The sequence below is a fragment of the Nelumbo lutea genome, chromosome 5, assembly GCF_056320005.1.
Source record: "Nelumbo lutea isolate HS-2025 chromosome 5, American lotus-T2T, whole genome shotgun sequence".
NCBI lineage: Eukaryota > Viridiplantae > Streptophyta > Magnoliopsida > Proteales > Nelumbonaceae > Nelumbo > Nelumbo lutea.
The window spans coordinates 22,361,260-22,373,495 of NC_142688.1; the positions used below are offsets into that span (position 1 = coordinate 22,361,260).

Consider the following 12,236-nt stretch of genomic DNA (forward strand, 5'->3'; position numbering starts at 1 on the left):
TTGCATTTTTTATATACCTGGCTTCATTTATTCGAAAGTAAAAGGGGAAGAAAGATTTTTTACTCAAATATCAGCAATTTGTCTGCCCCTTTGACAGATACGTCGAAGTAAACTTTTATGTAATTCTTATATCAAATCAAATTCGGCCTAAGACTGACTATTTACCGCCAGAGAAATCGCGGCATAATAATCAGCCTTGTAATTTGTGAAAGGCTCCATGCAACAATTTTAGCTTTAGGAGAATTTAGGTGGTGAATAGGTTCAAGTTGTACCAAGGTGTACGTTGTCTCATTGTTTTACATTTCTGGGCCCATCTCATCTGAATAATTTAGAAGGTAGCCTACCAAATGGTTTGTCCATGACCATGTAACTGCATGGATTCTTTGTGGTTGTACACTTGCACTTGATCATCCAATCGTTCGCTTTAACAATCTCATTAGGCATCATTGATGGGTTTGGTGTTTGTGTCACCATTTAGCCCACAAATTTGAGTAAGATGGCTTGGACAGCATGGGCTTGATTTTACATTGTTTCAGGTTTGTGTTTTTGTCTAATGTCCCGTTTCTTTACCTATAAATAAGAGGGGGAAGGTTGGTCACTGTTCGCATAAAGAGAATTTCATTTACATGAGTAAAATTTATCTATGGAGAAAAGTTTATAAAATATGATGGCGCAAGTTTGCCCTTTTTAATATTAGTTTTTTATAGGTAAAAATGCTATTATTTTATTTACCTGAAAATTAAAAGAATATGGATAAGTGTTACCTAGGAAACATTATTTGGATGAATGCACTTACTTGAGTAAGGTAAATGAGAAATTTGTAAACTAATGGTAATTAAAATCAAACTTGAGCCTAACCCATGAACAGGTTTATGCATGACTAAGGTTATCTTCTTTTGTTTGAAAGCTGGGGAATTTGTATATGCATGCAGCATTTATACACAAGAATTAGATATTGCCTTTTGACCTAAAAGCTTAAAATATTAAGTTGATCTATTTTTCCCTTACTAGGGATGTCAATGGGTTGGGTCTAGCCTGACGGACCTGAACCGATTGAGATGGTTCTGGTTCTAGAAATTAGAACCGATGGGTCGATTTCAGGTCCTGGTATACTGTTTCGATTATTATCGGTTAAAAACCGATTTCACCCAATCCTGAATCGATTTAGATCTGACTTGACTTATATTCATATAATACAAATAATATGTATATAATATAATATAACATAATATTATTTATTTATTTATTTGTTTGTTTGTTTGTGTATTTCTTATAATCGGGTCTGTCGAGTCAGACTCAATTATCCTGAGAACCAATCAATTTAATTTTGGTTTAAAATTACAAACCCTATTGGGTCTGGTTCAGTTCCAAGTCCTTAATATTTTCTATCGGATTGGTTCCGGTTCTAGCTGATCCCCGCCGAAACCTGACCTATTGACAGCCCTATCTCTTACAACTCTTATTCTTTTCCAATGCAAGACACAATCATTTACACATACATCCCAACATCTTTATCAGCTTGGTTTGCTGTTGGATACTTGGATACGTATGGTTTCTTTGTTCTTACTGAATGAGGAACTACTGCAAGGTTGGTCGGGTCTTTGGGAAAGTAAGCTTGTTCCCCATGCCGAGGCTTGGGATCGAGAATTGGTACTGATCATGAGTTTCATTTGGATTTTTGTTACTCCAATTGTGAGCTTCAAGTTTCAAGAATCAAGAACATGGCCTTAACCGGTGGTTTCAGACGGGCGAAAATCAGGTATCAACGGCATGGACCCGGGATCCATCAAATCTTAACAAATTCTTAACCTAGTAGCGCTCAACAGTGGACTATGTTATCGCAATTTAGTAAAAAATGTTGGCTCAGTGATCCATTGGCTCAGTGATCAAACTGTTGATTTACTTGACCTGTTTAATGGCTTTTGACTTTTTTTATTTTTTATTTTTTTAAGTTGATACAAGCTGTCCGCCGTTCACTTAAACTGGACGGTTGAGCCATTGATCTGGAAACCAGTGGATAGAACGGTTCTGGTTCCGAGTTAAAACCTTGATGCAGACATCACATGAGCTATGTTAATCTGATTAGGGCAACTGTTTTTAGTTTTTCTTTTGGGTAAAAGGTCTTAGGAAGAGTATTTGTCAATTTGAACCAACTTTAACGAATAAGAGCAAGGCTAGCTGTATATGCTGGATTTGTATCCCCAGGTTGATTTTTTAAGAAACTTTTGAAGCTTTTCAGAACAGGTCAGTCTATTCTATTGTAGAGCAGCTTTAATCACATGATGAAGCTGAAATTTCGCCTGATTAGGTATTCTATTATTATGTTTTTGTCCAATTAGAATACATAATGTGCAGAACGAAAATAATCTTATACTGAACAGCACATGATATAGTGTTCCTTTAGTTTCTATCTGTACAAATTTGGTTCAGATAGAAAAAAAAAAAAAAAACTTTGAGACACCAATCCAACGATCTAATATGATTATCAAATTACGATCCTTTCAAATTTATTTTTTGGAATAATTACTGAAAATACTCAAATAGGGCTACCTCTTAATCTTCACAAAAATAAAAAATAAAAAATCGTCCATGTGGGAACTTGATTTGTGTCCACTAGGTTATTTTTGCATTCAACCTTTATTATACTTTATCAAAATGTGTGGTACCTGGGTAACAAATTTTCCACATTCTCATGCTGGGAACACTACAATCAACATGTTGTGAAATGTAATTGAGAGAGCATTTGAACTCTTAAAAACACCTTTCAATTTCTAGAGGGATAATCTTTGTGTGCTTCTCTATAAATAACTATGAGCAAATAAGTGATAGCAGATGATTTATTCAATGAATATGTCAATCCATTGTAAAAATGGAAGAAGATAACCATGGGGAAAGTTTTGAAAGGTAAGCTGACACAATGTTCACGATTCAACCCAAGAATTAGTTAATATGCTGGGAACACTTCATGGAAACTGCTTGTTGTTTTTTTCAACTATAAATTTACTTTTATATAAGCACAGTTTGAAAAGAGTATAAATACAAATATATACAGTATAAATATATAGAAAATAATATAAAATATAAGGTTTTATTTGTACTCCTTCCAAATTGAACCATAGGAACAAATGATTATGAAACATTTTCCAAACTTTCAGTTTCTCCTATCTCCTGCAACAGGTTTCCATTAGAAATGCTCTAGGCTCATCTTAGTGAAGACTAGATAGTATCAGAGGGAGCACCGGGTTTCCTGCTGCCTGTACTCTATCTTTGCTGAGAAATTTCAAGTGGGTTTGAACTTTGAATTTGAAGTTATTTCCGAATTTCTTTTTTCATTTCTAACTTCTGTGGAAGCATTACCACAAATTGTTAAAATTCCAAGTTTCTTTATTGTTAAAATTCAAGTTTCTTTCTCAAAAGAGAGAGTCAGGTTCAGACAGTTCTAATTCGGCCAAACTTGGTTGCCTTTAAAATACTACAGAAATGTGTTGGTTTTAAAGAGTAGTTTTTAGGTTTTAGCCAGGTTTAAACATAGTAAGGGTAAAGCAGATTGTGGGGAGGAGCCATGGTGAGAAGTTCTCAGGCTTAAACATAGTAAGGGTATTGATCCGGTCACCCCCCTTGACCAGATCAATACCAACAACAATCTTCACTGAAGTTCTTCATGACCCTTCGGCACAGAACATACCATCCAATCTCTTGTCGCAGTTGCTCATCTTCATGACCTCTAAGCCATTGAGAATGGCAATTAGCAAACCTAAGCCAATGTTGGTAGTTGTCCCTACCTGCACCTTGATTGTGCCACTGGCGATGCACGCCTGCATCTATCACATTAAGCACGAGATCTTTAAGGTGGAGAGGTCAAGACGTGAAACAACACCCATCAGCCCATTGATGTAGAATACTCTATTAACAAGACCATGGTTTTGAGTGGGGATTTGTCCATCGTTACAGAGGTGTGGGATAGGTGTGTTCCAAGAGCATGTGGGGACGGTGGATATGGTTGATAAAGAGTGGTATCGCAAAGGAGGAAAGTTAGTTTTAATGATTGATAAAGAAAATTAGATGATACTTGAAGAATGTTTGTGTCATTTTAACGGTCATTAAAAGTTTTATACTAAATTGACACATTTTGAAAGTTTAAATACTAAATCGATACATTTTAAAGTTCAAGGACCAAAATGACATTAGGCCCAAAGTACATAATACTAGTCTGAATTTTCCCCTAAATTTTTATTGGTTTTCTGGTCTTATTTTCTAAAACCTCAGTGTGTTATGCTACATTACTCCTTTTATTTTGATAGATTTTTCCATTTGTCACTGTTCTCAATTATACAAATCCATAAAAATTTATTGATTGGAAGTCAACAAAGACCCTTTATTATTATTGTATTCTTAATTTTTATACTAATCGTTGTCATTGCAGGGCATATTTATGACATTGCAAAACATCAATGGGCCAATGTTCTTGGTTTATGTTGGGCATTTAACGGATTGCTATTTGTTTTCCTAATTCCTACATACTTTTCATTTCATTAACTCATGTAACATCAACCATTTTCAAATAACACAATGTTCTTATACATTTTTAACATTTTCCAAACACAATGTTTTTATGTATTTGAAAAAACTCCTATTTTTTCATAATTTTAATATTTGTTAAAATTATACTATATCATTTATTTTGTTAACATAATATAATTTAATTTTTCACATTCTGGTCCGGCAGTTGAAAAGTCGTCCGCAGGTAAGCTCAGGCTATTGGAATCACTCCCTCTGAAATTAAATCATGCCTGATTTTCCTTCTTCAGTCAAGCAACTACTCCACTCTCGGTGACAATTTCTTTCTCTGTACAGTGTGAATCAGAGCCAGAGAGAGAGAGAGGGCATGTTAGAAACATGTTTTAGGGTTTCGAAATTGCAGTTGACTTTAGAGTGAGAACATAAACGCTCACGTTCTCTGTGATATAAAAAAAAAAAAAAGTTTCATTTTCTATTTGTTATAATATGCTACTATAAAAGAAAAGGAGCGAAGGTCGATACCTCCTCTTCTTGTCGTTCCCTCTTCTCTGTGGAACGTGAGGTTACGAAGACATGACGGGGCGTAGAGATGGGCTGTTGATGAGAAACAGCGGACAGTCACTGCGGGGGTCGAGAATCGCCCTTGCGATTGCAACTGGAGTTCTTCTAGGATGCGTCTTCGCCTTCTTGTTTCCTCATGGATTCTCTGCTTCCGATCCGCCGGCTCAAGGTCGTAGAATTCCAAGGACCAGTCTTCAGGTACGAATTTTATTCCTTAAATACGTACTTCTTTCTTTAAAGATATTGAAATGGTTATTGCACTTCTCATTTTGAGGATTTAATCTCCCTTTGCATGTTATTCGACTTCTGAGAATCATGTGGATTTTGTTTGACTTTGAGATTAGGTACGGTTATAGGTTCAGAGGAAGTGATTCGAATAGCATGTGGTTACTATTGGAATTGATAAGTTACTGCTTGATAGTACACTGAAAAAGATTGTTGTGGAAGACTCAAGATCGAGCAGGAAAATAACGGTTCATATCTATAGCGAGATTGCATCATCTCCGTTTAAATTCTTTCCGTAGAATAGTCTGCTATGAATTGATGATGCTTTGGGTTTAGATCTCTAAAATTTGGAACTTCCCTGGTCCCGTGCTGAAAATGAGAAAGTCGACCTTGGTTTCTCAGTTGATTTTGAATCTGAATGACACTGTTTTTGAATCCATTCTGGACACAAACCTTAGTGCTGATTCATTGGGGCTTGGAATTGATAATTTGATATATTTGTAAGGAAAAGAAAAGTGAAATGCTTATCATGTGGGATATCGAGTTTAGAAAGATAATTGCCTTTTAATATCCATAAAAAAATTGGACTTTTTTTATCAGCACAAAATGTTGGACAATTTGTTTTTAATGTTGTTAAATCAGTGTGACTCACGCGATTCAAATTGTATGATTTGAATTGAATCAAACCCCCATTATTCAGTTCTTCCACCAAAGCCCATTTTGGCCAGAATTATGATTGAATTCTTTTGAACCCCATTGAATTGCATGAATTCTAAGATGATTTGATGGGATTTGAACAGAATTTAGAAGGTGCATAACCGGATTCTAAACTCAGTTTTAATCATTATATTAATATTTTTTGGGTTCCTTGAGCTATGGAAAATAGTGAATACATGGGTTGTGTTTGGTACGATTGCTGTTTCTACCTGAAATGTTTTGGGTTGGTCAATGCAAACTGATGAGAGATATGTGTTGTTGCATCACATATGAGAGTCACTTCAACTCCCCACCCCCCAGGAGCAAGAAACATCAATTTGATGTTTCTACAAACAGCCTCCATACATGCATTTTTAAGTAGGCCTGTTTCAACTATACAGTCATATTCATTGTCAAACTATTGTCTCTGATCCCTCAAATCATTTTTCACTAATTCAACCTTCAATCTATGTTCTTTTTGGCTTGCCCTTAAGTTCTCCTAGATCCTTCAACTGCAACAGGTCACATCCTAGTGGTGCTGCAAATGGTGTTATTTGCATGTGGCAAAATCCCACACTTTGGGATGTTTTCGTTAGGTTCCTTTTGACAATATTGGTTTGTAAATTGAATTGTATCAGCAGTGTTTTGTTGTTGGTATCCATGATTTTTTTACTGTTTCTGTGGCATGAAATTGGGTGTTGGTAGGAGATTTTTGAAAACCATGGTTTCCATTATCCTCTTCCCTCTCTTGGTTTGTTAGGTCGGTTCGTCCATGTGTGAATCACCCGAAAGGATTAATATGTTGAAGTCGGAGCTTGTCTCAGTGTCAGAGAAGAATGCGGAGCTGAAGAAGCAGGTTAGGGAACTAACCGAAAAGCTTCGGTTGGCTGAACAGGGGAAGGATCAGGCTCAGAAACAGTTCTTTGTTTTAGGTGAACAGCATAAAGCTGGGCCTTTTGGCACTGTTAAAGGTTTAAGAACAAACCCAACTGTTGTTCCTGATGAATCTGTGAACCCAAGATTGGCAAAGATGCTTGAGCAAGTTGCTGTCCGGAAAGAGCTTATAGTTGCACTTGCAAATTCAAATGTGAAGAATATGTTGGAGCTGTGGTTCACTAGCATCAAGAAAGTTGGCATACGCAATTATTTGGTGGTTGCTCTGGATGATGAGATTGTAAATTTTTGCAAATCAAATGACGTCCCAGTGTACAGAAGAGACCCTGATGAAGGTATTGATTCTATTGCAAGGACAGGTGGTAATCATGCTGTCTCAGGCTTAAAGTTTCATATATTGAGGGAGTTCTTGCAGCTGGGTTACAGTGTTCTCCTTTCAGATGTTGATATTATATACTTGCAGAACCCATTTGATCATCTTTATCGGGATTCAGATGTGGAGTCTATGACTGATGGCCACAATAACATGACTGCTTATGGATATAATGATGTCTTTGATGAACCCGCCATGGGTTGGGCTCGATATGCACATACCATGCGAATATGGGTTTACAATTCTGGCTTCTTTTATATAAGGCCCACGATTCCCTCAATTGAGCTTTTGGATCGTGTTGCTGATCGGCTCTCTTGGCAGAAAGCATGGGACCAGGCAGTCTTCAATGAGGAACTATTTTTCCCTTCACATCCTGGTTATGATGGACTTCATGCTTCCAAGAGAACAATGGATTTCTATCTCTTTATGAATAGCAAAGTCCTATTTAAGACTGTAAGGAAAGATGATAAACTAAGAAAGTTAAAGCCAGTAATTGTTCATGTGAATTACCATCCAGATAAGTTTCCAAGAATGAAAGCAATTGTGGAATACTACGTTAATGGTAATCAAGATGCACTGAAATCCTTTCCAGATGGTTCAGAGTAGGAAATCTTGTTTTTTTCCTTGAGACAGCCCTTTGCTTAACAGGCTTTTAATGTATTAAAAAAATATACATGTAAGTCAGTTTGATTTCACCTTTCAAGAGCTCTGTGAATTATGTCTATCCATTTCCACTGGGTTTGTTTCCACTATGAATTTTGCTTTCTCTTCCACTATAACTGATTCTTGTTTTCATTTAGTTAGCCCACCTGCCATATATGACCCAGTGTTCCATAGTTCTTATGCAAAGACAAAAAAAGGGTGAGTATGTTGTTTTGTATTTCTGGATGTAGACGAGTGTTCCCTGTAATGTGGTGTAATGTACTTAGTAGTCATGTATTAGTTGAGCCCTAGTGCATCTACTTGAGCACGTCAACTAGATGTTTGCTTTATCTGAATGTCCAGTATCCATACTCTATTCATTTTATATGTTAACGGTTAACTTTAAACAGAAGACAGCTATTAGTAGCTGAGTTTTACAGTTCACATTGTAGATGAAACATGTTTCATCTCCTCAGGAATCTTAAAAGCATGAACTAAGTATTTACCTACAATTCTTCAGACATGGTCTTAGTGAAAACCAAATGAAATTGGGATTTAACATTTTATGATATTCCCATTCATCAAAAAGCATTTATGATATTCCTTCCAAAAATAAGGAATTTAAACCCTCAGTACCTACCATCCATGGACTCTTGGGGCACTTTTGTCTCCATTGGGTCTCATTGCTTGACCGGTAGAAATCCACCAGAGATTTGTCCCTTCTTTAGCATTCTGTGGCATAAGCAATTTTAATCTCATTATGGTCAAAGAGGTGACGAAACTTGCAGATTGTGAGATTGTTCGTTAGGTACCCCCACCCCCCCCCACCCACACACACCCCGGATGCCCCTTGGGGAAAACAAGATTTGATGCTTGCTAAATAGTAAATACCATTCATCAACCTTTTCTATTGTCTCACCATACCTACGCATGACCCCCCAGGTCCATAATCTGGTGGTTGCATCCCAGTCCCTTTTCTTTTCCTCGTTATCCTTTCCCCCATGTAAAGGAACCCCTTAGCCAGTTTGGGAAACTTCTAGGCAAGGTTCAAAATATCGACATGTATCGGCCGATATGTATTGTTCCGGGACCCCTCCGATACACTCTTATAATAGATGTATCGGGGTCTGACTGGTTCAGGGGTGGAGCCCTAAATTGGCCCCCCTGAACCGGTTTCAGAAAAATATATATATAAAAAAAAAGTTGAAAAAAAACACTATCTATTTGCCCAATACGTCCGTATCAATATTTTGAACATTGCTTCTAGGATATGATTGCCGTTTGGCTGGCACCGCAAACATGTCTAGGCCATGAATTCCTGCACCACCAAAAAAAAAAACTACTATAGGTTCTAAAAACTTAAATTAATAAAAATTAACAAACCTGTTTTCTTAGAGTCTCTGTTATTCAGGATGAGGCTGTTGAAACAGTTAAATTTAAGACGGGTAGAGATTGAAGGAGATTCACTACTGATAATTTCTTGGTTGCAAAAAGGAAATCCAGGTGTGTGGACACATAGACGGGCCTTAAGAGGGATCGGGTGTATCGCCATGGATGTAGATGCTTCCTTCTCGTGGGCCTTAAGAGGGCTCGGGTGTTTTTTAGTGGAGTTAACTATCATCGACTTTTTGAGAGTGGAGATAATTATTAGAGATCAAGGTTTAAAGTATCGATACATATCCGTCTGTATTAATCAATGCATATCATATCGGTGGTTCATTGATACGTGAAATAAGAGGAATTTCGGGGTAAGACTTGTTTCAAGGGGTAGCCAGGCCTTTAACCGACCCTCCCTGAGGCCATGAACATGTTTGGAATAAAGGAAAAAACTAAGAAACATAAAAAACTAGTCAATAAACAAAGGAAGATGTTACAAGCATTGATGATTGGCAAGAGCTGTAATGAATTTTATTAAAAACAATTAAGACGTAAAAGGGATTTTATTTGATTAGTGGATGGATTTTATTACAGACAATTAATATTGGAGAGGGTTTTTTGTTTCGACTTTTTACATTTTCGACGATTTAGTTTTAAAATAACTAACCACGTATGAAAAATGAGGGATCTGTTGGTTGTGGTGCGAAGACCCCTCACCTCCCCCTCTTTCCTCTCTGTATTATATATTTAGATGTTGTAGTCGTGCATTGCCTGGCAGCCTGGGGTTATAATTGAGTTATTGCATTTGCCACGCCCATCAAATTGCACAATTAACATTTTCTGCATTGAACTTTAATGCTTGTAAAGTTGTAATTAAGAACCATAAATGTGCAAATTTCAGTTGCATTTAGTTCTCGTTAGTTAATCTCATAAATTTGGGGTGAAATAGACGAATATTTTACAATGAGAGGTGATGAGGGCGGATTTGGCCCTCCAATGACAATGTGACACCTGATACCTCGTGACCACTAGGTGCAGCTTCATGACAACTAAGTGCTAACTTCCATGCAACACTTACAGGTAGTTCGCCATCATACAGTCTGGCACCTTATAGACAGCTCGCTTCCTAGTCAGACTGACCACCGCCTGACAACCCCGAGGAGTTCACCACCGTACCCCGCGTTTTACGGGATTATGACTCGTAACGGCTGTATTAGTTCACCCACTCCCGATTTAGGCGAAAATGGGCAACCTTACTAGTTGGTGGCTTTATGCCCACCTAACACGAAAACAGGTCCCATCACTGTGGGAATCCAGGAACTGCTCCACCAAACCCACGAGGACTCGAGTATATAAAGACCTCACCCCCTAGAGGCAAAAAGGCAAGAAAATGATGCGTAATCTCTGCTCTCTAGCTCTCTCATTCTCTAATATCATTCTCAGCTCACTACTAAGTGTTAACTTAGCCATCGGAGTGACCTCACTGAGTATACACCCCCTGGTTCTCTGATTTAGTTCACGCAGATCATCTCCTGCAAGGAGGATGAGTTCCTTAGTTCCCGGCGTCTACAAAGATAAGCAGATCACTTTCAGCTCGGGAGCAGCCAGGTTGCGCTACGCTAGGGAGCTCCGCTTCAACCTCCGAGTCATCGGCCACTTGGGAGCAGACGAGGTACTTAGCCAAAAAATGATACGTGACCAGAAATGGTTACATCAAGAGGAATTTGGAATCTAAGTACCTTGTAATGAATGAAATGGGAAATTTTTGAAGGTTTCATTTGGTTTGCAGGAATAGGGGTATGGAATTGGAATGGGAAGGGTTATTCTGATTCCAACTGTAATCTCATTTCTGTGATTCTAATTTCCATTCTCGTTCTTGTTTGAACTTTGAACCAGACTATGGAAATGGATCATTCCAATTTCAATTTTGGAGGATTTTAATTTCAATTTCAATTCCAATTTTGGAGGATTTTAATTTTTTTATTCTGATTCCAATTCTAAAGAATTTCAATTTCAATTCCGATTCCAACTACAATCAAATGGACCCTAAAACTTAAAAGCCCATTTCTGCTGATCATTCATGTTAATGGGCACGTACGGACTTTTGATTCTGTAACTGGACAGAACAGTTAATGGGCAAGTTTAATGGTGGTATCTCCAGATATCATTAAATTTAAACTACTAGTAGGTGGATTACATCTAAAGACGACAACTGATGTACGAACCTTAACCTTGGATAAGGCATACCCATCATAAGGTAACCATTCTAATGTCTGTTAACTGGGTGCTTTAAATGACACTTACGTCTTTCATGGAAGGTGCCAAATTGAAACTCGACTAGAATTGGAGTGCAGCTTCTATCAGGGCAGGTCGGTGCTTGCACCCTTCGAACAGCCCCTTGCAACTTTGTATTGGGAATATCTCCCATAAAATAAATCACATAACTACAGAGATATTCCCAACGCAAGGCTGTAAAGGTTGTTGGAGCGGGCTTTGCTCTGACTGAAGTCGGGTATAGTGAGTATCCTGGTTATACATGAAACATCAAAATTTATTAATCAACAGAAACACCATCGCAAAATACGCCTTGCTGTGCGGATCCCAGAAACACAAGCTTTGAGGCATGTTGGGATGGTTTAGATGCTAGGAAAGTATAGCATGTTTTTTTAGGTGTGTGTAGTAGAGATTTAGGAATGTACAGCATAATGTTCAATTGAATATGTCAAACTGAAAATCATTATTGAAATCTTGTGTTGGAAAAAATAAAAAGAAATTGTGTCCCAATGCGAACAGATCAATAATCATTATGGGGACCATTAGCATCTTGCTTGTTATTTCAATACCATTTCATCAAGATGATGAGATATATTTCTATTTTCTATCAGAAAGGATCAAAAACATAAACATACAGCCTCTCTGTATATGCAGGGTAAGGCTGCATACATATGTC

At 37.4% G+C, this 12,236-nt stretch overlaps 1 protein-coding gene across 1 annotated transcript; it reads left to right on the forward strand.

The window, feature by feature from the left end:
- Positions 1-4,696: 4,696 nt before the first annotated feature.
- On the forward strand, positions 4,697-8,019 carry LOC148850948 (arabinosyltransferase RRA3-like). The gene is made up of 2 exons (XM_088944259.1): positions 4,697-5,277; positions 6,761-8,019. Exons 1-2 carry the CDS (start codon positions 5,092-5,094, stop codon positions 7,871-7,873), a joined length of 1,299 nt encoding a protein of 432 aa, XP_088800385.1. The 5' UTR covers positions 4,697-5,091; the 3' UTR covers positions 7,874-8,019.
- The last annotated feature ends 4,217 nt before the right edge of the window (positions 8,020-12,236 follow it).